The following is a 27,404-nucleotide window of genomic DNA, read 5'->3' as shown; positions in this document are numbered from 1 at the left end:
TTTCAGTCTGAAAGCTGTGAGTATATGCAAGTTTTCAAGCCTGGTACCTTTAAGTTGTAATTGTTTAAACTAAGTTCAAATGAGATCCAAAACAAATCTGTACAGTTTTTAACAGCAATTATCTGTGACTTATGCAGATAAGCGGGCAGTTTTACTTGGCCATTTGCAATAGTAATGCATGACACTCTACAGAGAGGTAACTTTCACAATATTGAGGAAATTTACCATCTAATATTCCAAGCAGAATGGGGAATCATGGCTGTTGAAATGAGCAAAGTAATTTTAGTAATGGGTCATTCCATATCAAAGGAGGACAGGCATGTAACCCAAAGTCTCAGAAATTGCTCATTTTTTGTGAAGAAGTGGATAATGATAAGATAAACACATATACAAAATTTTACTTTAAAATCTTTTGTTGTTCTAAAAATAGAGCATTTTGAAATTTTGCTGATTCTCAGCATTTTTTCCAATGTCCGCCATTTTGAATTTAACCCAGAGGTTAAATATACTAAATAAATGCCTCTACTTAGCATCTTGATGTCAAAATCATGTTTTTGACTGATTTATGTATCAGGATTTCAAAAAAAGTTAGAAAAAATTTGTGAGACACACCCACAGTCTGTAATTAACTAATTAATGAGGAGCAGTTGTTGTCATAGCAACGAGTTGTCAAGATGTTATTCAAATTTTTGTCATGTTGCACACCTGTGATAAATTTCAAATTTTCCAAGCACGAAGCTACAGTCATAAGTAACTCTTTTACAAAGAATTAGCAGGGTTATATTTGTCTTTACAAAAATACAGCCCTAGAAATGCTAGGTACTGTAAATGCCTCTTTCGTCTTCTTCACCTTGTTAAAAATTAGCAAATTGCTAGCTGAAATAATTTTAAAAAATATGTAAAAGCAGGAACTGATCTCTTGACGATCTTTGTGTGTTGCAATTTATCAGCATACTGCTAGAATAATGCATATAAATCAGTTTGGGACATGGGTGTGGACATGGGTGTTGGCTAAGGGTGTGGAATGTATGCTGAAAGGTTGTAAGGGGCTTGAGGGCTGTAAAACTTATATTGGTTGGGAGCTGAGGCCTGTTCTCTGTAACAATTTATATGGTCATCATATAAAAAAGTCATGATACACCTTAAATATAATTAGCAACTTTAGCAACATCTCTGTCACAGAGGTAATATTGTCTGCCGGACAATGTTGATGTTCTTGGTGCTTCAACCATCATGACAACATTCTCTATAGGTACCCAGCATATGTCTTCTCTTCTGGGCCATGCAAATGAACAGCTTGGTAAGTGTGGGTGCAAGAAATTGACTTTTGCATCTTTGCTTTCAGTGTCTAATTCACCAAAAAGCCCAAGCCAAAGAAAGTCATCATACGAACAGACCAAAAAACATCCAACACGGAGCTTTTCTTTGATTTTTTCATCTTTGGTTGGCTCTCCAGTAAGACTGAACTCTGCTTCAAAGTTGGTATCAACTGATGTTTGTTTCACACCAACTTTTCATTGGGACAGTCAAGCGCCTCACGGCAAAAGCCAGTTTACAAAGCCCCCCAGTTAATCAAATTTTGTCTGCAACCCATATGATGGAATTTTGCTCAAATTTTATCTCTGGCATTCAATTTTTCTTCATCTCACAAATTGAGATATCACAGACGAGAAGACGCATGGAAACCCGCTTTGCAAAAGCTAGGACCGTCCCAGGAACAAGAAGCTTCCATCAATTTATCCCTTTATCACAATGAAAAGTTGGTGTGAAACAAACATCAGTTGATACCAACTTTGAAGCAGAGTTCAGTCTTACTGGAGAGCCAACCAAAGATGAAAAAATCAAAGAAAAGCTCCGTGTTGGATGTTTTTTGGTCTGTTCGTATGATGACTTTCTTTGGCTTGGGCTTTTTGGTGAATTAGACACTGAAAGCAAAGATGCAAAAGTCAATTTCTTGCACCCACACTTACCAAGCTGTTCATTTGCATGGCCCAGAAGAGAAGACATATGCTGGGTACCTATAGAGAATGTTGTCATGATGGTTGAAGCACCAAGAACATCAACATTGTCCGGCAGACAATATTACCTCTGTGACAGAGATGTTGCTAAAGTTGCTAATTATATTTAAGGTGTATCATGACTTTTTTATATGATGACCATATAAATTGTTACAGAGAACAGGCCTCAGCTCCCAACCAATATAAGTTTTACAGCCCTCAAGCCCCTTACAACCTTTCAGCATACATTCCACACCCTTAGCCAACACCCATGTCCACACCCATGTCCCAAACTGATTTATATGCATTATTCTAGCAGTATGCTGATAAATTGCAACACACAAAGATCGTCAAGAGATCAGTTCCTGCTTTTACATATTTTTTAAAATTATTTCAGCTAGCAATTTGCTAATTTTTAACAAGGTGAAGAAGACGAAAGAGGCATTTACAGTACCTAGCATTTCTAGGGCTGTATTTTTGTAAAGACAAATATAACCCTGCTAATTCTTTGTAAAAGAGTTACTTATGACTGTAGCTTCGTGCTTGGAAAATTTGAAATTTATCACAGGTGTGCAACATGACAAAAATTTGAATAACATCTTGACAACTCGTTGCTATGACAACAACTGCTCCTCATTAATTAGTTAATTACAGACTGTGGGTGTGTCTCACAAATTTTTTCTAACTTTTTTTGAAATCCTGATACATAAATCAGTCAAAAACATGATTTTGACATCAAGATGCTAAGTAGAGGCATTTATTTAGTATATTTAACCTCTGGGTTAAATTCAAAATGGCGGACATTGGAAAAAATGCTGAGAATCAGCAAAATTTCAAAATGCTCTATTTTTAGAACAACAAAAGATTTTAAAGTAAAATTTTGTATATGTGTTTATCTCATGGTTATCCACTTTTCCACAAAAAATGAGCAATTTCTGAGACTTTGGGTTACAAAATGAAGAAATTTGTCCCACTTTGAAATGGAATGACCCTAATTCAATAATGCTTACATTTTCTTGTCGACTGCAGTTTCCTTGAACTGTTCTTTCACCATCTTTGCAAAAAATCTTTACCTACTTTGTTGAATTATCTCGATCAAATTCGAATGTTGACGAATGTTGCAGGAGTATGTCAGCCGCTAATCAAATATATATGTACCTTCATGACTCATTTACGTACCAGAAGCTTAACTCTAGAAGCAGAGGAGAAACAATTTTCACGTCAAAATTCATTGTGGTCTGGAGTAACGGAAAATAGACAAATGGTAAAATAGGAGCATTCGGTAATAGGCAGAAAAAATGAGCTTTGAAAAAATGATGATATAATTTTTTAGAATATGCCGCACACTCAAATTTTCCATCCGTGCACTTTTTGCATATTGGCCGCGCCGCGTTAAGTCCCTTTCACATTTACATATGATTAAATTTTATAGTAATACCGATAAAAATTTATCAAAAGTGTGTGATTTCAGGCGCGCAGACTCAAATTTCCAACGAAAACTTGTCCGTGCAAGAGACAAAGTTTCCAGTCTGGATTGGCATCAGAATATGCAGTTTTTAACGATCTCTTAGTCTTATGTTATGACAAGCAGCAAAATCTGATCGCAAACCTACCCTAAAATTTCAAGTCGTAATAATCTTGTTCTTCTTACATTGGATTGATTTTAACAATAAATATTCTATATTTAATATAAAACAAATGAAAACAAACCATCCGTTTTAAAATTCTCCATGCTGCATGATGCCTAGGCCTGTGCCTCGAAAAGAGAAAACCTCGTATTGATGGTGGATACTGAATTGCACTGCTGTTGTCTGGAGATACAAACAATTTTGCCGCTCAAAATGTTTCAAAAAGTATTTTTCGTTCCTGTGTTTATCTTAGTTTGCAGTTTTTCATATGTCTGGTGCACGACGATTCCATATTCTGATCCTTCACGCTGCAGTGTAGGGGAATTTTTCCAGTTTCCAAGTCTGCGATGTAAGAGCTGTCCTCTAAATACGAACCGTAGTGCAGATGGCTTGAGTTGTGAATGTAATAATGGATATTACTTTGTCAAAAATGGAGGTGGTGGAGACTTTAACGTCAGGTGTCAAGCTTGTGCAACTACTGAAGTGACATCTCTTGACAAGTGGTCATGTGTTAAGTGTCCCCTTGGGGTAAGTGGTCTGTGCAGCACATGCAATGCAAATTCTAGTACTGCTATATTTGATAGAGAAAGAAATGGCAAAAAATTTCCTGACAATAGAAGAAGATGCATTAGATGTGAATATGACAGCCAGCCATCTGCTGACAAAACACGCTGCCAAAGATGTCACCAAAATGTTCTAGAGATCACAGCTGCAACAGGCTCCTCATGCAATTGTCCTGCAAGTGAGAAAAGCTTTGGGGGTGTCTGCTTTCAGACAACTACTATAGAGACCTTTGATATCTTAGATTCACCTCAGACCTACACAGTTAGCTACGGTGGACAATCAGTTGTTTCTGCATTTTTCAAGGATAATCTAATTGCTGCAGCAATTCTGTGTTGTCAAAACCATAACTTCACAGCCTGCCAGCTTCTGGGCAATCTTTGTGTAATGCTTGATTATTACAGAGACAACTATGAGGTGACCAGTGTAAACACTGATGCTTGTGAGGAGTTCTTGAAAATAAACACTGGAGTAACTAGTGCTGCTAGATGTGATATTGCTTCCACCAGTGTTGTCAATGGTGTCAGCAACTGGAGAGAATTCATGCCATGGTTGTATTATTCGGACAAGGGAAATATTGTGCTTTCAAAAACTGATATCAGTATTAAATATAAGAAAGGAAACATACTCAGGTTTGCTGTGGCAATGTATACGCCAAATGGTTCCTTTGTTGGCATTATGAATGACACTAGCATTTTTACATTGTGTCCAGAAAGGGAATCTAAAAAGGTAGCAGCTTTTTCATTTTTGACAACTTACAAGATTTCTTGCTCTGTTATGGTTTCAAAGCTTGTAGCTGAAAGAATGCTGTTTTATGATTTATATTACTATGTTGGAGATCAATTGTATCCTGTGCCACTTTTGATTGAGAATTTTAAGTACAAAGGCTCAAATGTAAACTCTGGAAGTGATAAAAGCCAATGGTTCATGACACGCAGATTCTTCCTTGTTGATAATCTTGGTGCATCAACTAAGCAAAATGAGCCTGCAACAGCAATCAGATATGCACAAAGTGTTCAACTTGTGATCTCTCTAAGAAACTCTGATGGTCAAATCCATCCACCATATCTGAAAATCAAATATGGCATCACCAGTCCATCATCAAGCTCAGTGGAACTTTCGTTTTCAACTTCTTATGAGATGTCAACTTCTAAAATTACAGAAAATGTCAAGGTAAGAAGTTGTAATGTTTTGCTTTGTTTCAAAGAGCAAGTTTTTTTCTGGCTTTTATTGCGGGGATCAATTGACATAAAATATACTGAAGCATGAATACATGCCAAATGCAAAACCATTCTTGATTCTCCAACAATATGCTTCTTTAAGTTAGGGTTAGGTTTAGCTAGAGCTTGGTTAAAATTGAGTCTAAGGTTAGGGTAGGATCAGTGCAAATTTATCACTGTGATTTGACTCCAAAGGAAATGATTATTTATTAAAATGGTATTCTAATTTTGATGTTGTAAAGAATCTATTTTTGTTAATAAGCTCTCCAATAAATCTGAAAGTGCATGGTCATAATCTGAAAGTTATTTGTAATACACAATTATAGGTAATTAAATTAAATATTTCATTTTGTTTAATTATCATAGTGAAATTCATACCCCAGAAGCCTTGATCAGTATAAGGTCTTAGGTACTTGATCATAACAACTAAGTACAATTATACGTAAAGAGAGAGTAATTTTAACAGTTCCTTGATGAATGCATTCAGCATGAAACTTGGTGTAGCAACTTAGAACCTTCTTTACATTCCCTCAACTACTTATGGTCTTAGGGTTTTGAGATTTCAGAACTGAAAAAGTCTTTATCTTTTTCTATAGATTGCTGTTGGTGTCCTGTCAGCTTTAGCTGTTATATTTGCAATGATACGGACTGCTAGCTGGAGAAGGCGAAACGACAAGTTATATTTGGATGGAAGCAGTCTAATTCACTTTGTCATATTCTCATTCAGTGCGCTTTCCTTGGTGTTTTTTGCTGTCGTTGCTTGCACGTGCCTTCAGTGGCTCTTGTTTTTCAAGCAACAAACTATAGTCTACCGTGTGCTCCCGTCTGCAAGCCAAGAAACTTTCCTTCGAGGCCTTCTTATAACAGGATTTGTTTTCAAGCTCATTGATGTACTTTACATTCTTTTTTCTCAGATATTCGTCGATGTATTTTTTATTGACTGGGAGCGACCACGTGGTCGTATTGTAAACCCCGGGCAAGCCCAAAGCGATGCTGACTCGCCAGTGAGCATAATACGCACGTTGTTTGTCGCAAACGAGTGGCGGGAAATTCAAACCATGAAAAGAATCAATCCCACCTTGCAAATTCTACTGGTTTTGTTTGGACTTAAGGTAATTGGTTTCGAGCATCTTACGACAGTCGACCCTGTCAGTCGTTTCTCGGTGAACGAAGCTGTAGATTACGTCGGTGAAATCAGTTTCGTTTTTCGCTTTGCTGTTACATCAATCATGTTTGTATGTGTTGCGGTTGGGCAGTGGCTGTTTTTCGGCATGGTTTACGAGCATTTCATTGCTGATGCCATAGAAGACTTTGTCGATTTCTGCTCAATCAGCAACATAAGTATTATTCTTTTAACACACAGCAATTATGGTTATTACATTCACGGCAGATCGGTGCACGGGCGAGCTGATGCGAGTTTGAGAGAGCTTTACGAGAATTTCAAACGAGAAGAAGATGATCTATGCGACAAACGTGGGCTCGAGTCAGAATCCGATTGCCAAACCTTTGAAGTTCTTCTACCCACTAAATTTCGAACACAATATGAAAAGATAACGGACGTTTTAGGAATGAACCAGCAACAAAGACAGATGGGAAGGAATCCCATGCCGCCAATGGGTCGTTCTGGAGCAGGTAAATAAGCTATACCCATCAAGTCATTTCTGAAAAGTTGAATTGTTTCTCAATGCATTAATTCAATGTGCCAGTGCATCAAGCAGTTTTAGACAGTGTTCTCCATTTATGATTTTAGCATTAAATTGCATCAATCGATAGTTTCAATGTTACGATGCTGATAAGAAGCTTAATAAACAAAGATAAATTTGTCAAGGCCGTCTTTTCGGTGTTTTCCAAGTGACAAGGTTATATATAGAAAAGTCACTTGGACACAGTGACCAGATTTAAATTGATGATATTTTTCTTGACAAGGTGTACAGCGTTTCGGTTCTGTTCTGTTACCCTAACCTTTGTACCAATTGTCTTTCATTTCATGCAGCTAAGACCGTGGAGCATATCAAGTATTAGGAGCTAAAAAGTTTTTGGGGGAGCGACATTCGTAGAATTAAGATCAAGATATTTCACTGCATGGTTTCAAGTTTTGAGTCTTATTCTGAAAGGGGTTGAATCATTTCTGCATTAATGAAAGTTTGTTTTACAGGAAGAATTATGATCTCCTTCACAAAAGGCTAATATCTAACTTACATGATTTGTTTTAATTATCTATGTTTATGTTTTGCTTTAGGAGGCAACGAGCCAAAGCTGTCTGCCACTCTGGAGCGCAGTGTCGTTGCATACAGCACGATGAACAAGTTTTTAACAAGTTTCATTGAGCACTCAACCACAGAGCTTGATTACGTAGTCAAGGATAAACTTATGCTAGAGAAATTATTGGACATGGAGCTGCAAGCGCCGTTGGACAAAGCCTTTTTCTACAAAGACAGCGGAAGATCATTCACCAGTAATTTGTTGTATGGCGTCGAATGGAGTCTGTTGCTGTTTGACATCCTCTTCTTCGCCCTTATTGATATGGCAGCATCAAACTATATTCTTGCGGCAGTGCTCACCTACTTTGTTGACATTTTGATTGCAACAGCCAGAGACAGTTTTGGCAAAAAGAACCTTGCAAGAAAGACTCTTGTTCATGAAAGGTTCTTGATTTAAAGCTCCGTATCAATGTGTTAGAACTCGATAAAGAACTCAAGCATGATCGAATCAAGGGTTTAGCGGAACGTAAGAGGAACATTCTATCATCCTAACATTTCTGAAAGAAGCCCGGTGCTAAAGCTGCAATGAAGGGGAATTCTTGGTGATTTTTTGAGATATAAGGTCAAAGGGATGAATTGGAATGTCTAGGTCCCTTCCTCTCTTGTGTGTTTCATAAGAAAATATACATTTGAATCCGGATTTGTGTCAAAGGCAAATCGAGAGAAGAAGAGCCATTTTGGAAATGAGGCGTTGAAAATCTGTTTAAGGGGGAAACAAATAAACTGCCTTATCAGTGTGGACGAAAGCAATTTGATAAATACGAAGGGTTTTGAAAATGTACACTTTTAAAACAGTGTTTATGTTTTTTCTTATAAGTAAAGTGTTTATGGGGCCTTTGATCTTTTCGACCACATACCAACCTGCCAATGAATTCATCAAACTTGTATATTTAAGATACACTCAAAGAATACGACATTCAAAGTACACTTGGCCTTGTAATCTGTATGTACACGACGGTTGCATCATATGTTATCTAAATTATTCTTAAAATGCACCATTTAGGTTAGTCGTCTTCTATATTTGGTTAAATTGTTCTACCGGTTACCAGGATCTGCACGAATGCAACAGTTACTTGATACAGAGATGTAATAATGAGAAAGTTTTACAATGCATTTATTTCAAGAATCGTGAGCAAGCTTCAGGATTTATATCTATTTTTAAAGAGATAACTTGTAACTGTATGAAGTGAATACCACAATGCTGTTATTCCTGATGACTCGAACCTCCCAGAGAACGAGAAAAATTTGTTCAAATTAACGATTGCTCGATTTATCGAGGACCAGAAAGATTTAGGTTCAAGGGCAATGAAAATCAGTTCGAGTTTCTAGTAATTAAGGGTCTGCGGGCATTGGGGAAGTTTCAAATGGAGTCTAAGATACGTTATTCGAAATATGGGGGGTTCAATTCACGTTATTGGCGGTTAAGATTAACAGAATTATCCCAATATTTACACTATGTTCGCCCCTTGTTAAAAATACTGAACTGCGGCTCCGTGAATTCGGACTACAAAGGAGTTTATTGTTATATACGAACTCAAAGCTTGGGTCCTGACCTGAATTCTAATGAATTATATCAGTGTTACGAAAATACAGAGACGTTCTTGCTATGTTTAAGATGGCTTCCTTTGGTAGTGTTTTTAGTTGGCTCGTTATTCTCGTTGTAAATAAGTTATTCTAGTTTGCATCAGCACCTTCTCTATGTGTTTACGTCAAGGCAACTTTTTGGTATCTTAATTTTGTTTGCATCGTTCTTTGTTGATTTTGTTTAAACTTTATGTTTCTCATACACTTAAAACTTGACAATATCACAAAGTTACGTTGTTTCAATGTGCAGCATTCTCCTTTGCAGGGTAATTCGGTTACATAATGTGGGCAAAGTCTTTTTTCGAATTAAAGGTTTATATTTCAAAGAGGAGGTGTAGTTTCTAAGGATATGTTAGGTGACTGCACAATATTATTTTCCTTTCCTACTCTGAGGCAGCCCCACTTCAAAATTCATGGCGTTGTTTTTGGATTACATTGCGATTTCAAAGGATGGTCTTATAAGCATATTTCATTATCAAATGACGGCAATAAAAAAGGCTACTGAAGAGACACCACCTTTTAGTAAAAGTTAAAAAGACGTACTTAACGTTAGGCTGTAATAGTCTGTAAGAGGTTGTGCATGGATGTGTTAGAGTTGCTTCAAAATGTTTTAATCGTTTGAATGTGACTGAATGTAAGGAAATTGAATGTAAGTACTTAATGTAGTAAACAAACCAGGATTGTCGTCATTATCATCATCTTCAGCCATCCAGATCACTGCAGGCCGATGGCCTCCACAGAATCTTCCACTTCTGTCGATCTTGTGCCTCTCTCATCTACGTGACGCCAACGATGCTCTATAGGTCATCACGCCATCTTCGCTTTGGCCTGCCTTTTCTCCTTTTCCTTGTGAGTGGAGTGGTGTCCATTCGGTTACTTTCTTTGCCAATTTTTCCTGGCCACATGTCCGCAGAATTGTCATACTTGTTCGGATTAACCAAAACAGCACTTTTTATTATACAATTATATTTGAACTAAAACAAGCTATACAGCTGTGACAGAAATGATAATAAACACTTTCAAATATGTAATGATAAAATTGTCTACAAAAAATGATCGAAAGCATTAACGGAAGAAATAACAAAATGATGTCGTGTTTTTTACTTTCCAGTCACCCTGTAATTAAACAATTTTTTGGGAAAAATTGTAAGCAATCATTCCAATGAATTTAGAATCGTTTATAGCTACTATATTTAGACTACTGTGATTAGAAAAGTTTTTATGGCTACTGTATTTAGAAAGGCTGCATGGAAATATTGCTTTCATACGTTTTAGAAGATTGCCCATCATCATATGATTTTATCATAGGGCTTTTGTGTACGAAGAATGAGTACGCTATGTTACAAATGTCACAGAAAAGCTGATCATCGGTTTGCATTCAAGAACATCTCGTTTTAAAATTCTGTGCCTTGTGCACCTCAAAATTTGCCCTAGATTTAGCAAATTTTACATAATTTTTTTATAGATATCACAGGCACACAAAAAGATCTAACATCTTATTATCAGTGCCTAAAAAGTCATACTGCTTGCTAGCTCTTATTCGTTAATACCAAATGAGGAATATATATCTATGGCCTTGGGACTACCGTAATCTGTTTAATCAAACCTTTAGTGCAGGCGGGATTACTTCAAAACGAACAAGGGGGCCTAGCGAAAAAGTTATCAAAAATCAATAGGAATAAGTAGGGCTACTTTTTGGGATTTACAAGGAGGTTGGGCCTACATATCTGCCTTAACGATATTGACAAATGCACTCAGAATTTATTTTTGCATTTTCAGAAATAGCAAAATTTATAGTGTGAGGGCCTATACAAAACATGGTTTGCCCATTATTCCTTGCCATAATTTTACACCGGATATTACCTACAGAAACTAAATGCGCTATACAAGAAAACCTTCAAAGAATGTCCCTTGCCAATGATCTCACTCAAATTATGGTTCATTTTGAAATTGAGAAGCAAGTGACAGATACGTTTACTTTTTCTTGACAACTACAACCAAATTTTAACAGCAAAGGTTTTGCGCCGGCGTCATTCAGTTCCCCTTTTGGCCTTTCAAATAAAACTTTAAAACAAAATAAAACGGGCGAGAGAAATGTCACCGTCACTATGGTTCTTGTGAGGGGCAGTTTGTTTAAGATTAATCAGATATTACAGAAAGATGTCGACTTGAAATAAGTATGATAATGAAGTAAGTGCCGCCTATTCGATATCTCTTCACAATGGCACGTACCGTTGCAAAGTCGTTTAAAATGGTGTCATGGACTCTAGACTGCAAACGTAACCTTAATGAATCTACCACGAAGTTTCCTGAATAAAGATTATCAACCATACCTTTGAAATGATGAATATTATCTTAAGATATCACATCAAATCTCCAAGTTGCAAAATTTGCGAACGGTCTACTTGTTGAATCCACCAACTGGTAAACGGTGTGTTTTGAAATTGGGACTGATCATTAAACAAAGTAAACAATGATTTGCACATGAATAATTATCTTGGGGCATGTATTCATGATTTCACATACTGGCTCTTCGTAAAGCAGGAAACTCCGGTTCAGATGCTCTTTTGGGGTCAAGATAAAACTTTCCAAGCGCTGCAAACGAACCAAATAGATTTTTGATAATTGAAAGAGCTTCGGTGTGCAAAGAGCGCGCGAATTCTTGTTGCTAACGCACAATTTTAAGTAACTTTGTAGCAAAAATTGAAGCATGGATTCAGGTTATTTATGCTTAATAATAGTAGAAGCTATCATTTTCAAGCTTTATTTCAAGAATTGCAGTAAATATCATATAGAAGTGTATTTCAACAATTGATTGTTAATTCACACGAATACGTCGATCACGATCAACATGGTTCTACATATAGGCACTATCAACTTAAGTCACCAAACTAATCGAAAATACAATATAAACCTTAATCATAATCGAGTGACATTAATTTAAAGACAATTACAACATTCAAATCTGGATATTTTAGTCATTAGACAGTACAAGCTAGGCCGGTCAGTACAACAGCTTCCAGTTCGAAATATTCAAAATTTATTGCCGATGCTTATTTGAATACAGCACATACAACAAATTGAGATATTTAGCTTTTGCTGAAAACTGGCCATGATAGAGATAAATGGAAGCAAGCAAATGTGCTTAGCTTGATTATGAATTTCAATATGCCTATCATAGTAGCTTACTTAAATCCTAGATGCCCAGTAAACTTATAGGAATTTAAGCTACTGCAGACACAAATTTTCAATGAAGCACCACGAAACATATTAAAGGAGAGAGGCTCATCCTGAAAAAGTTTCGTTACCATACTCCCATATAAATAATAAGCTTTTCGGGAAAAACGAGAAGAAAATCCTTACAACAATATTATGTACACAGCTTTTACTTTGGAGTTATTCTAACTTGACAGGCAGACTCCAAAGTACTGAAAAAAGGATCCAGCACAAAAAGAAAAATCTGGCTTTAAAATAAGGCTAAAAGACAATCGGGTGGAACACTCAGTGAATGCTTAAAAACAAATTGAAACAGGAATAAAGACAAAGATAGTAACAAGGTTTTCCATGTAATGCTAACAATAGAAGACAACTTTAGTTTAGGTTCTCCAAACTCTTAGAATGAGATTTTGACTCAAACCGCCGGAACTAAAATGCAATCTTTTGCATCAGGCAACACATCTTCCTCTGTAGTTTACTGAGGTTGCCTAACTTCATTTTTGGGTTTCCACTGGCGGGTATTCAATCGATAACTGCTACCTTGGATTTACCAAATGCAATGAACTCTTAGCTCTAACAAGGTGAACGAACGCACAAAAATTTTTCACAGAACAAAAAGCTGTCAGACTAGACGGTCTACCACCTAATTTACAACACAATTAATAAAATATGACCAACTAAAAAGCTCTGTTAGGTTCGGTGTACGGTAGGCGAGCTTGCAAGTTGGGACATGTGCAGTCTTGTCTCTTTCCCCAGACCAAAAATATAATACAATAAAAGGAAAATAAAATAGTATACTTTAGTATACAAGAGAGAGTTGATGTGGTGAATTCATAACCGTTTTCAGGTGCAGTATACTTACTATCCTTTATTACGACATGATGTAGCAGAACAGCTTTTAAATTTAGGACAGCTCTCTAAACATCCAATGAATTTAAAAGCTAAACAGCACTTCAATAAACAACAGTTAACATATGCTGCAAAGAATTTACTTAAAGCAGTTTGCCAATCGCCTAATGTACAGTTAGATATAATTTTACTGCATTAAATACAAATTTAGCAAGCTAACCATTGCCGTGCGAGATCCTACTGGTATACAGCGGCTTGAGAATACAATTGCTGTTGCTGCTGTTGCTGATTGTAATCATAAGCAGCGGTTTGCCGCGATTGAGCATAGGAGTCCTGGGTACTAGCCGCCATGTAATATCCTGCGTCTTGATACCCTGTGTTTTGTTGTATGTCTTGGCTATATCCTTGGAACTGTGGCTGTGCACCGATACTTGGGGGACCTTGACTCGAATAAGCAGCATCCTGCAACAAGAGAAGTGACACGTGTATTCACTTTAAACATGCAAAGAAGGAAACACTTATTTATAACACATCTGTAGATTTTACTGCGTGTCCATTTCACAAATACGAGTAACGCATTAAATATATCATTCTTAAAAATAAATGTGAAAACTTACAACAATATCTGACCACGATTAAATAATTTGTTAAATCAAAAAGCAGCTGTTTTGAATTTGAGGAAATGTTGACAAGCTAAAGACCAAGGTTTTTTTGTTGTGCCGAGCATTTTCCAGTAAACAAAATCGCTTTCAATCTGACAGTATGTGAGGGTCTCCAGCATAACTTGAGCCGAGCAATAAATACGTGTCTGTAAACAAACTGGCAACTGCGGATGAATTCTGAGACAAAAACGTACCATCGATACCGGTTGGCCCATTACCATCGAGGAATATTGTAAATTACCCTGCATACTCCCAGGGGGCATCTGAGCCCCACCGTACATCTGTGGCTGGGCTTGCTATAAAAAAAGAAAAACGAAATGATATTAACAGACATCAAGTGATACAGAAAAGTAATAGATGGGTCAGAAATAATAACAGAAAGTTATAAACAAGAAAATATATCGACAAGATTCAAAAGATTGTAATAAAATTGGATCAATACACATTACGTTGAAAGAAACGTGCATTTTGAACGGAAGGAAATCGCTTTGATAACGAAAATGAGTTCACGGTCTAATATTTCAAGTTGCTATAAATATGCTTCGATATAATGCTTGGAATTAACTTTTATTTCGAGTGAGGGTAACGTCTAAAAATATTTGCAAAGGCATCAAGAGGTTTAGTGACATGGAAAGGTAGGGCTGAGTCAACGCTCAACGAGGCGACGAATAAGCTCTGTTGTTATAGGTTACACCGTTTCATTAATAAAAACACCATAATAAAACACCAACAACCATTTAGAGATGCAAATCTCTAGGAGAAATAGACTTACAGCTTGCTGATATGGGGATGAATAGCCGGGCATTCCTTGATACTGCATCTGTGGTGAATTGTAAGCTGGGATGGTGGGAGCAGGCAGTGGTTCTTTCATACTCCTAAAATTAAAGCAAAACATATTTGTTTTACAAACGACTGTGAGAAAAGACCACTATTAGTTGTAAAAGAAAATAAAAACATGGAAAACGATGTTTGAGATTTGTGCTGTAAGGTTGGAATAAAGAAAATATGAACTATAAAGGTAGGAAATACTGTATTTTAATATTCAGGAAGACAATAGGATTGTCAATATGTCAAAATATTAGGCAGGATTTCGAATAAGGTTGCATACTAGACCGCACTAGACAGACACCTTCGAGTAAATTATGATACCATATAGGCATTCATGTATGCGAGGGAGAATAAGGATCAATTCACTATTCACAAAATATTTATAAACATAAGGTGATAAATTTTTAATCTAGTGTAGAGTACCGTAAATTGAAGTGTGCCTAAACTTGAGATTTTAAAGCAAACTATACTCACTGTTGATACATTGTTATAGCTTGGATAAATTTTTGATTTAACTCGTTCAGTTCTAATTGTTTTCTAAAAAGGAAAGCATAATCAATCAATATTTGTCCCTTATTGTGATAATTCAAAAAAGGCAGATTAAGGGTTTGGAGTAATCTTTACCCCAAAATGCAAACGCTTTGTATAGAAATCACAGCTTTTCGTCCTGCAGTTTAAAAACATTGCTTTGGAAAAAAGTCGTGTAATATCTTGGAAGGCTCTTTGGAGAAATATCTCAGATGTACGTTAGAGATCTCAGACGCGGTTTAGGTTGGGGAAGAATGGAAAAGATAAGTTGGATTGAAAGAGGAGGAAAGTATTGCAAAGGATTGGCGAGAAAAGTATTATGTTCTCAACCATTTACAATCGACAAAAGAAGGGAATTGGTTTCGTTATAAGACAGTAGGGTCTACTAAGGGATGTCATCGAAGAACTGTTAAAGGACTGTTAAACCAAAAAATGGGGTCAGGAAGGAAGATGAAATTGCTAGATGATTGGCGAAAGAAGAAAGAAAACAGAAGAACAGAAACAAAACAGAAGATCAAGCGAAGGACTGAAGATCAGGATGGATGGCGTGAGTGACGCTGAACATGCCAAACGGCAGACAACCAAGAGAACGGAGGTCATCAAAATCAATTTACAATTACTAAAGTATAAAGACATCATTATATAAATACATCTTCATTATAACAATTCAATAACCATAGATCAAAATAAACTATGATTTACAATAATACAGAATTGAAATTTCATGTCCAGGCTATATCAGTTGAAAAAATAGGTTGGATGTTAAGAGGAAACAAGACGCATTAAAACTTGCAAATAGATAATGGAAGAGCTAAATTGAAAATTCAGTAGCCAAAATATTTTTTTAAAAACTGCTTTTCATTACATTTCAATTGCCGAAGCCACGTATAATTAAATTACCTTTCAGAATTTGTAATTTTCTTTTCTATCAGCGGTGCCATTTCCATACAATTTTCTATAAAATGAAACAGGAAAAATTGGTCAACCTGTTATTTAACCTAAATAAATGGTAGACGCTACTCAGGTAAATTGAAAGTGGGATAATTCCTCTTAGAGAAATAATAAAAATTTCTCATTAATCACTGTTGAATTCAAAGAAGGGGTGCAAAGAATCTAATAGAAAAATAGAAGACAGAATCAGCCACGTATATGTAGAGTGTAAGCTGGACAAAGGCAAATATAAGAAAAATACTTAATATTGCAGTGCATTTGGTTTTTTACATCTCATCCTTAAGCTGCAGTCTCTATTTATCGACTGGATAAAACTTCACAAATTGTTGAAAACGTACCTTCATATTCTCTAATTGTTTCCTCCTCATCTTCCTCTTCAGTTGGACTAGCATTCTTTAGCATTGCAAGACAAGACTCTAATTTTTCCTAGGGATCGAAAACACTATGCAATGAAACTACCTTTTGTTAAAGCAGAATTGCAAAAAGGCAGCTCTCCTAGAACTCCAGTACTGGGTAACACTGGAATACTACCAGATGTGCTAGAGAACACTCCCATCCAACTTGATTCAACAGAAACTCATTGGCTATTAATCTATTTCGATAAATTAATGTTCACTTATTATAACGAATTTCTTTTATCGCAAACCCAAAATACATATTTACAACGACAGTATCAACATACCTCGCTAATTACCACTTTTGGTCGTGTAGCTGCAAAGAAATGGAGTAAGTTATAAAAACAAATGAAATACGACAAAATATTTATAAGAGGTTATAAAGTCAGTCCTTTGCAATCTTACAGGATACAGAAGAGGGTAAAGTTGTACGATTGTGCGATTGTCCAAAAAATGAAAACTAAATGCAAACCAAAAAAGTAAGTTATAAAAACAAATAAAAAACGACAAAATTTTATAAGAGGTTATAAAGTCAGTCCTTTGCAATCCTACAGGATATAGATGAGGGTGAAGTTGTGCAATTGTGCGATTTGTCCAAAAAATGAAATCGTGCGATTTGTTTTTAAATCACACACACCAATGACCCTCACCCCCTTTTCGTGATGTCAAGAGTTTGGTTCAATAATCACAGTGTACATTATGATGCACACAGGCTTAAACATTCTCTTAACAACATTGACTTGAGGGGACGGCGGGGGGCGAATGATTTTTAGTTGCAATTGTCTCAACATTTTTGCTTCGATTTAAATATTTATAGGGACAATTTAGAATATTTAATGCCAGCCGTGATCACTAGAAAAAATTGCATTGTTCTATATACATAGCATTTCGTATATTCAACATTGATATGAAATACTTTTTTGTGATATGTTCCATTAGGTACACCTCTCACGTACAGCTCAAAAGAAAAGCTTGAAGAAATAAAAGTTATACATTCAATGAATACTGTTTAAATAAATAAAGATTCTTGCCTTTGATTCTCTCTTTCTTTTGCTCTGTTTCATCGCTAAATCTAACTTTTTTCTTCTCTTTTTTTGGTTCTTCTAAAAAAGGCAGGATAAGGTTTTTCTGTTGATTGCTTAGAAAATATTTTAAACAAATAAAAATGAGCCTAACGATTGATTCTAGTAAAACAAAGAAACCAATGTTGCTTAAGAAAGTTTAAGTGTATTGACAAAGCCAACGAGTATGACACAAAAAACCAACTAGCATTGATTGATGAAACATCGTTGAACATGGCTTGCTTTTTAAAACCATACGGTTCCACACACCAAAGCGTATAAAGCTCTCCCTATATACCATCAAGCACTGTATGACTATATGCAGGCTTGAGGATGGATTTGGGGGGGGGGGGGGGTAGAAAAGGTGCTGTTATGGTGATGCCGACTGGTAAACAGTAACTTATACTTCTCTGGACATTTCATGATTGCAGAATGGAAAAAGTTAAAATGGAAAAGCAATTGAGTAAACTATGGGCGTGGACAAAAATTAGCATTGTAGGATATAAAGAGATATTGAAGAAGGATAGACAAAGGTACCAAAAAGCGACTATTTGACGGAAGCATAGGTTCCAAATCTAGCTAAAGCTAGCTGCGAGTCACGTTTGTTGTCAAATTCTTGACCTCTGATTGGTCAATATGGTATGGAGAATTTGAATGTAATCAGAACTCTTAGCCAATCAAAGATTTGGAACCTATGCTTTTGACGGATAATAAACGAGATTCATAAGTAAGGTATCAGCATGCCGATATTTATACCTGGTGGTGGCTGAGTCAAATCTGTCGTGACGAAATTAGCTGGAAACAGGCCTTCCCCGCGAGTTCCTTGACCTTTCCACCAGTTTTGATCACTGAATAAAAATACAACATAGTCAAAATTCATAACAACCTACACACAAACGACAGTTTTCCTCTAACTGCGTTTTCTCAATCTTTGTCATTATTGAATGGAATGTATTACATACACAGACACAATGTCTGATAAAGCTGAACGGAAATTTAAAACTTCGGATGAAGTCAACACAGCTCATCAGAATCAAGAGCTTGTGATAAGATTCCTCTATAAGATTACTAATAAACTGTAATGTGTGCCACCGGCAGGTACCCTGGATTAACGCCCAGTTTAACTTTATAGCATGAATGAAATGGCATTCATCTTAACTAAAACGTTCAAGCAAAATAGAGGATAATTCACATAACAGAACAACATAAATCGTGCATGCAATAAGTATGCCACAGTAAAAAGTGGATCATATCCAGCAAAATATTGGATGACACACATAAAGTACCAATGTCTTTTGGATACTATTTATAGTATAAAGCTTACATCTCTTTGCACCTCTGCAACAACTATCGATTCTCAAACCGACTCAGACAAGAAGCAACTGGCAAAATCAATTGTTCAATAAATTGATTAACAGCTGATCTTAAAGGCTCATTACCAGATAATGTTAACTGTTAACTAATTCTGATTGGGAATACAAGAACATAAGAATTTTTCTAACATATTTGGCTTACCTGTCATCAGAAACAAGAATAATTTCGCCAGATTTGAATGACAGTTCATTATCTTCTGCTGCTTCGAAGTCGTATAAGGCTCTAGCTTTACGGGGTTCTCGCTAAACAAGAAAAAGCAAAAACTTCTCCTGTATAAATAATAAAAATTGGGTAATGAAGGGGTGCTATCAAAAGCAATCGAGGCCAAAATTCAATAACATACATGCATTAAATTGCAACTGTTTTTAATCAACGTCGACCGTAAAAAACACTTATGATTCCCAGTCAAAGGAAAAACAAATCATTTCTGCCAAATAAAATGCAATGAAAGCAGAACAAATATTTTATTGTTTCATTACCTCGGGAGCAGATATTGCCGGGCTACTAGCAGGTGGGTTGTAATTTTGTGTAGAACCCTATGAAAGAATGAAATACCTTTTCAAATGATACATCCTCTCTTACGGTTTTTTCTTCTGATAACTGTGATTAATCTATATGACATTTATAGATTTATGACATAACGGCTATAGATAACATTTAATGGCTGACAAAAATGTTCAAAATATTATTTGCAAATCAAATTTCTAAACATTATCACTATCAAATATCTAATAATAGATTGTTCGACTGATACCTACAGCAAGCTATATAAACATAAATACATTTAAAACTTTTTGGATTCAAATATTGATATAGAAATATTAGAGAATCCAAACCTTGCTGACAGGGGCTGAATCGTGCAATGACAATGCTGAAAGAAAGATCATAGCTAGATTTGATTAAATCGAACATTTTTAAAGATAGACCAGGAGTAGAAGTTCCTTTGCAAAGAGCTTCAAACAGTGGCGGACCCTCCCCAATATTTTGGAAGAAAATTGTCATTTGTTCTAAAACAATGTCAAATGCAATGAAACGTCGTCTTTTCAAATAATAGACTTGCCCCCCCCCCCCCCCAATATTTGAGCAAATGTCCACCACTGCCTGCAAAATGTTAGAAAAGGAGTAAACAACGAACAACGATTCAGGAAATAAACCGGAAATAAACCGGAAATAAACCGGAAAAACCGGAAAAAACCGGTTGAGCTATATGTTAGAGAGGATGGAATATAAGTGGCCAATCGTTGATGTGCAAATAAATTGGAATAGGATGTGAATTAGTAAGAATATGAGCTGTAGCCTCTTTATTATGCTCGCTTTGCTGTTACCAAAACTAGTTCGACACTGAAGGTATTCCTTCGCACTGCAGGGCCCGCACCACTTATTCTAAACTGGAGGGGCCAGCAAAGTAAAGAAAGTTTGCTCTTGCCCCATGTAGCCCCCTATCATGGCAACAGTTTAATGACGCTGTTTTCTTTGTGTACTTTTGTTCAATTTATTCGTTGCAAGGTTTATCTATAGAATCAGTTTAAGCTGTTTTTATTCTTTTATTTTGTGAAAAACAGGGGAGCCCATGGACCCCCTGTGGTGCAGGCACTGCACTGAGTTGGAAAGAGCTAGTATGAAATTGATATGGAGAATTACCAATAGCTAGATCAATATCCTCCTTGAATTCTAGCTCTTCCTTCTTTGATTTTACTTTGGTATCCTACAAAAAATGTTTACACTCAAGGTCAAGTTGTAAAAGACACATTTCAAATATCTAAAAATCAAAGAACAAATGATAAATGATAATTATAGCGAAAAACTTGGCAGAGCACAGAATGGCTGTTTATATGACAACTTATATAAACAGAAAAATTAAGTTGCCACATCACAACACTCTTTAGACCAAACTGAAAAATCAGGAGTCTTATTACCATAAAAAGTGCAGAAATACAAAGCAGATCATATAAATGTAAGAGCATTCAATGCTGACCATAGCAAAAGGCCAAGAAGAATGGCATTAACTAGAGGAAAAACATTTTCCCGGACAGTGTCAGCTAATTAGATAGAAAACTTTACTGTCAACAACAATTCTAGAGATTGTGGTTGAAACTGAGGGCTGCTGCAAAGGGTGTCTTTACAAATTGATGTGATTGCAGTAGCAGAGCCACTAAGGGATCCGATTATATCCGAGAAACTGTAACTTAATTAAACGAAAGTAGATTTTGTCTGTCATCCCTCCATCCATCTGCTTGCGGAAAAAATGGTTATTAGGGATTTTTAAAACTGATTTTAAAAAAAAACCTTGAAAATAGAAATGCTGCTGTGGAAAATAGAAGACAGTGCTAATAAACGACATAGATAGAAAGCAATTACTGTGAGAGAACGTCTTGCTGTGTTAGAGGTCAAGAGTTCTGTAAACTTATTTAGCTAACTAACTGTAGCATAGGAACAACTGTTTAATGATGCTCAACACAGTAGAAGCTGAACACACTTGTGCTGAAAATCACAGTTCTTTGTTTATTGTTTTGGGTTTAACATTTGATAGGATAAAGAAGATCTCAACAGGCAACCATGTGTTAAGATATATTTAACACCTGCTTCAAAGAATCAAATGAATAAAGTAAATCATGGGTTTGCATCAAGCCTAATGCAAATTAACTTACTGGTTCAGACTTTGAAAAACTAATACCCTCTGATTTCAGCTTGCGATAAAACTGAGGAAGTAGACTGAAAAGAAGGGAAAACTAAGTCAATTGTGCTACAATGACTTTACTTCACAAAATTGGTGTTTAGACTAGTTAGCAAAATCATGTAAATCAAAATTGTCACAGATAAGGTTATTACAGAACGATGAAGAAGCAAATATTCTATTAGAGAAGAAAGCTAACAGCCCCCCAAAGTAATGTTATAACCAGAAGTGCCATAAGTAAATTTGCTTTAGTGATATATTACAGGAGCTTTGCAAAAAAGATGCCATATTTTAATACCTCTATAGCACCTCAGAAAGAAATGGGTTTACAAATTATTGATTAAATTGACACATTTGCTTGGTGAGAAGGACTTGCCCTTGAACCAAATTCACATAACATGATGATAATCAGAAGAAAGTTAAACCAGATCATTTTGATTTTCAAACAACCTCTAGGGCTCACTGCAAAAAAAAGCAGGTTGTAAAAGCTCACTTCAATTGGGGATCATTCTTGAATTCTTCTGCCCATTGTTCAATAAGTTCTTTTAGCTTCTCACTCACTTTTGGATGGCCCTAAACAAGGATGCATACCATTTTTGAACATCAAACAACAAATGAATATAAGCAAGCAAAGGACAGGCCAACAAAGATCATTTCTAATATGCTTTGGATTTTTACAGGTATCCCAGGCTAACTGTATTTCAGGGTAATATACATTAAATCAAAATATATCACTACCTTTATCTGATTAGAGTAAAGATAACTATGCTAGCTGCAGACTATTAGGATTAATAGCTATTTTGATAGAACCTGATATATAATGGCTTTAGTTTGGTAAGGGGCAGAATGCAATGAAATTCAAGCAATAAGGTGCGGTAGCTAACTACTAAGTTTACAAAATGGAATTTTTACTTCACAAGGGTTATTTTTAGTCATCTAGAAGAAGAGGTTGGAAATACTTTTACTAACCTACTGTATAAAAATAATACTGCAAATAACAATAATTTAGTTTGTGATTACATGGGGACAACAGCAACTAAAATGATGAGTTTCATTTAAAAAAGACAAACCCAAACTGTGATCAACATTTCAATGAAAGCTATGATATGATTGAAGAAGACTCAGTCATGTTTTCAGATTAAAAAAATAATCATGAATTTTGACCAGGCTGTATCAACTTAAATATAGAAGGTTTATAGACAAGCTTGCCTCGCACTGGATGAACAACTGTTTCAGCTTCTGATTTATTACCAAAATAAAACAATTCAGGGCAAAATGATGCTAGGAGCAACCCTTCCTCCTCCCTGCCCCATCTTAAGATTCTTCTTGATAGAACATGACATTACTAAAACAAATTAGTTTTCATACCCTCTGAATTACAACACGAGCTTCATTTATCCAATTTCTTGAGCAAAGCTCCAGTTGAAAAGGTTTTCCGCAATTATTTACACATGCACTTAGAAGCTACAAAGTAGAAGAGGAACAATTTGTCTGATATAATACATTTGTAACACTTTGTTTATACAGGAATTTTCACTTTGACAAGTTCAAGGTGCAACTTTTTGGTGCCTAAACAATTATAAGGCAACACCCTATTAGATACATTATACATCAAACAAATGCATACGTACATAAGACCTTGCAAGGAAAAAAATACTGAGAACAGATTGACTATATTGGCTAGATAGCACTTATGGAAATCACTGTGAAATATTTGAAAAATAAAATGTACAGAGACGATTCAAATCAACCTACAGGACAAGAATGGAAATAATTTTTTCATTTTTGCGAAGCAGCTGTTAAGTTTTCTCAAACTAGATCTTTAGCAAACCAAATTTTTTTCATTTTACCTACACATATTGCTTTAATTATACTTTACAAGCAAGAACAAAATAAAATCAATCAAACCAAAAATTGATGCCTCTTATGGTAACTGATGCCTAGAAAAAACTGGATGCTGAAATACAAAACTCATGCCCTAAGTAACTAAAAAGCAAAATAACTTACAGTCAGTGCCTGCATAGAAACATGAGGTACCACATGAGAGATTCTTTTCATTATAGCTCTCATTCCTTCCTTTGGACTAAAAGTTAAAATAAAAGGATTGCAAACATATTTCTAATTAGGACAAAGTCAAAGATATATAACCATGCCCTTGATCCTATTTATACAATATTTTACACTATCTTAGAAGAAGACTATTTTTACTAGAAATAGGCCTTTGTGTTGTTTTTTCATTATTTTCTGCCACCATAGGCAAGATAATGAAAACATATATGTTGTTGATTGCTAAATCAAAACATAAGGTGAGAAATCTTTACTTCTTAAAAAGTATATTGCATAAATACATAATATTTCAGTTACTAGCTACATAGATATATTTCCTTCAGTTACGACCTAAAATTGAATCTTTTTAATACATAACATAAAAACATAAAACACATCAAAGCAACCAAGACCATAAACCATGAATTAAGTTCATAGTTTCTTAATAACCTCAATTTCTGAGAAAATGTATTTTGACCACATGAACAAAAACAGAAAAAATGACACAATGTTAGCAAACATTATGGGACACCAACATTAAACTTATAGGTACTATTGGGTTTATCATAGGATAATTTTAAACATTTATAATTTTGAAAACTACTTCTATCATTTTTTGCAGACATCTTCTCTTACTGGCAGACATCTTATCTATTTTACAGCTCTAATGCATTTTTGCCTCAAAGTATTCAGCTGTATTGTTTTTAATTGAAGTGGAAATCTCATCTTGAAAAAGACCAAATCCAGCTGATAAATAAATAATAAAAGAAATAGTCTTCATTTCATAAAAGAACTTGCTGTTTTCCTTGCCTAGATTATTTACAAAACTTCAGGCCAAAATTTATGATTACCTTCATCTTCAAACCTTGAAATCTGAAAAAATATTATCAGTAGTTCCAAATTATTCATTGCGATCATTTCCACTATTATATTACTATAATGCATTTACATACCCATTTGGCGAAGTTTTCATCTTGTCACAAATGTCCATAATAGCTTGCCAATCTTCAGCTGTATTGCACTCATCAGTCGCTTTTTCTGTTTTTGAAAACAACATATAAGTATTGCACATATTTCTGATAACAAATTATTCTTTAGTAGCAAAGGACTAAAAAAAGTTAACTCATCCTATATATAATATCCTATATATATATTTAACTGATGTCTTATGATTATATATAAACAATCAAAATGGTTCTCACGAAGGCTTGAAGCAGAAACAGCAAAAAAATGCCTTGGCTATCTGGTGAAATCTCTAGTGTTGGTGTAGTACATGGAATTCGCCATTGCCAACCCCTGTTATAAACAATCATGTTGCTAAAATACAATATCTTTTATCCTTTGTAAGGGCTTTCACATTCAAAAATCAACGCGCGCGGTAAAAAACTCGCATGATCAGAGTGGGGGTGCAAATCAAATTTTTTTATTAACACAGAACAATAAAGGTCTTCTATTGAAACATTAAACGTGACAAAACTTTTGAAATGAACTGAATGCTACACATTGTATAGTTATGTTCGTGTTTCCCTCAGGAGTTATCCTGAACAGTACTCTGCGATATAGAGAGGTTTCAGTGACTTAAGACACATGACGAAGTTTAAATTCTGTTCAGCAAAGTTAAAGAAAAAAACAGACAAAAATAGCTTTTAGCAAATAAAACAAAAAGAGGGCCCTGTTTGACCAACGTCCGTTGGAAATCAGGCCCTGTTCCTATTGCTCCGCTTTTATAGGAAAACGGAGCTGAATGAATTGTTTTTTATTTTGGTTCCCATTAATATGCTCAAAAACGGAGACATTTATAATGATGTTCCAAGTTATCAACCAAAAACGATTGAAAACAAATCATTTTAATGGACACAGCGAAAAAGAAGTCATTGGAGAACAGGGTCATTTAGAAACGAATTGTTTTAATGAGAAAATCGAAAATGGAGTCAATTAAAAAAGAATTCGCTCATTTTCAGTTTCAAGATGAGCTTAAACAAAGGATACCAAAACGGACAAAACAGAGTAATGGGAAAACCTTCGTTTTCGTTTTGGCCTAAAGGCTACATATAGGGTAAATATTACCCTTTAATAACCAAGGGTTGCATTGGCTTCAAAAATTATTCCCTGATTTCACTAACTCCTTTGGCTCTTTGGAATGAGCCTTGGTTTTTGAAGCAGCAAACTGGAGTTTGATTCCTTGTGGAAAAAATATTCCTCCTGTCAGCCTTTGCCTTATGATAATTAAGCATTATAATGTATAGCGTTAGCTTAAGCTTGCCTCCATGCCTCCATGCTTCTGTTGCAACCTGAGACAATCTGTGAAATGCTTAATCCTAACCTGACTAATTTTGTGATTAATTTGTGTCTTTCAAATCCCCTGAATGAAATTTCGAACACATAAGCAAAGCTTGTTTATACCACCTATTGCCTGATATAGAAATCTTCTTTCAACAAACATTTGTTTTATTTGTATAAGAACACAATTACATCAAAAAGTTTTGTTGTTATTCCTTGCTTTACAGCATTTTTATGGCATTAAACATCTATCAAATTCCTTCTGTTACCTTATTTAGCATTTTGTAATATCCTCAATTACACATTTATGTGTTATCTTAAAAAACCTTCCTTCATTAGCTGACAGTTTAATTAGTTGAATCAAACAGTTCTTGAAACAGTAAATATGAATAAATTCAATGTCAGATCTTAAAAACAGTTAACATTAAAGACAATTTAAAAACCGAATTTTAGAATATAAGAACAAGTTTGGCACCTAAAGCCAAGGCTTCTTCAAAACATGTCTCAAGAATGTTCTGAAAATTATTTTTCGGAAATTGTTAATAGTTTTATGCCCACCAAGGCTTTTTTGGCATTTTCACAATAGCTGATAACACTTTTCTCAAGGGAACTGATCTAGCTTTAACTTTAATTGGGTATTTTGCTGTGGTGCCAAAAACCCCAATTATTTTTTTATTTGCCAAAGTGCATGACCAACTATCCAGAGCTGGCTTCACCATTGAATTCAGGAATGGAAAAACCAAAGAATTTAAGTGGTTAAACATTTAAATTAAAACAGCATATTTTATAATCCAACTGGTAATATATCTAGGACCTCGTCTAGGACTATAATATGCAATAACAACAGAGCCTGATGATGAAGAGTTACGAAAATGCTGGTGTGGAATACTTCCTCTTCTATTATCAAATTCCTGTCAGAAGTCTGCTGATAAAGCTCAATCAAATGTTCACTCTTTTTATTTAAGATCTACTTAGCATTATATATCAGCTAAAGGCCTAGATTAGTCTGAGGCCCATTAGTTTTTAATGATAAAATTATTCTATGCTAAACACTGCTGGCCTAACAATGGCTTCCTGCGGCTAAAATACTCACCCACTTCAGGGTCAAACATCGAAGAGGAACCAAAGAGCGGCATTTTGGGAAATTATTAGACGCGAAAGAATATCTTCACTGTATTTTCTTCTCAATATCTATGTCAAAATATCCTTGATTTGTCTTCGTTTCGGCTGACCACCGCAAACTCACTCTGCCATCTTTTTGTTTCTGCGCGTCTCCTCCGGTTCAGTCA

General features: G+C 35.4%; 3 protein-coding genes across 9 annotated transcripts in view; 1 reads left to right on the top strand and 2 right to left on the bottom strand.

The window, feature by feature from the left end:
• Window positions 1-3,789, bottom strand: part of LOC135690146 (DNA-directed RNA polymerase III subunit RPC1) — a 61,603-nt gene extending 57,814 nt beyond the window's left edge. For all 7 annotated transcript variants that reach the window (XR_010516582.2, XR_010516583.2, XR_010516586.2 and 4 more), the window contains exons 1-2: window positions 3,708-3,789; window positions 3,008-3,189 (exon numbers count right to left, since the gene is read on the bottom strand). Coding sequence is in view for 2 of the 7 variants with exons in the window: in XM_065207624.2 (XP_065063696.2) it covers window positions 3,008-3,051 (44 nt within the window). In the remaining 5 variants the exon portion in view is untranslated. The remainder of the gene's footprint in view (window positions 1-3,007; window positions 3,190-3,707) is intronic.
• Window positions 3,228-9,479, top strand: LOC135690147 (meckelin). Its single transcript, XM_065207626.2, has 3 exons — window positions 3,228-5,359; window positions 6,003-7,038; window positions 7,646-9,479. Exons 1-3 carry the CDS (start codon window positions 3,779-3,781, stop codon window positions 8,062-8,064), a joined length of 3,036 nt encoding a protein of 1,011 aa, XP_065063698.2. The 5' UTR covers window positions 3,228-3,778; the 3' UTR covers window positions 8,065-9,479.
• A 2,557-nt stretch (window positions 9,480-12,036) lies between these two features.
• Window positions 12,037-27,404, bottom strand: LOC135690148 (signal transducing adapter molecule 1). The gene is made up of 19 exons (XM_065207627.2): window positions 27,209-27,404; window positions 24,789-24,873; window positions 23,797-23,872; window positions 23,158-23,253; window positions 22,283-22,362; window positions 21,764-21,827; window positions 20,757-20,820; window positions 19,952-19,986; window positions 19,595-19,651; window positions 19,257-19,357; window positions 18,498-18,589; window positions 17,712-17,783; window positions 16,968-16,996; window positions 16,624-16,711; window positions 16,235-16,289; window positions 15,281-15,343; window positions 14,751-14,853; window positions 14,173-14,274; window positions 12,037-13,778 (listed from the first exon to the last, which is right to left on the bottom strand). The coding sequence occupies exons 1-19, from the start codon at window positions 27,249-27,251 to the stop codon at window positions 13,554-13,556; spliced, it is 1,530 nt and encodes a 509-aa protein (XP_065063699.2). The 5' UTR covers window positions 27,252-27,404; the 3' UTR covers window positions 12,037-13,553.

Source organism: Rhopilema esculentum, chromosome 5, assembly GCF_057945365.1.
Source record: "Rhopilema esculentum isolate cy_ngs chromosome 5, ASM5794536v1, whole genome shotgun sequence".
Lineage (NCBI taxonomy): Eukaryota > Metazoa > Cnidaria > Scyphozoa > Rhizostomeae > Rhizostomatidae > Rhopilema > Rhopilema esculentum.
This window is presented reverse-complemented; position numbering and strand designations above follow the sequence as displayed.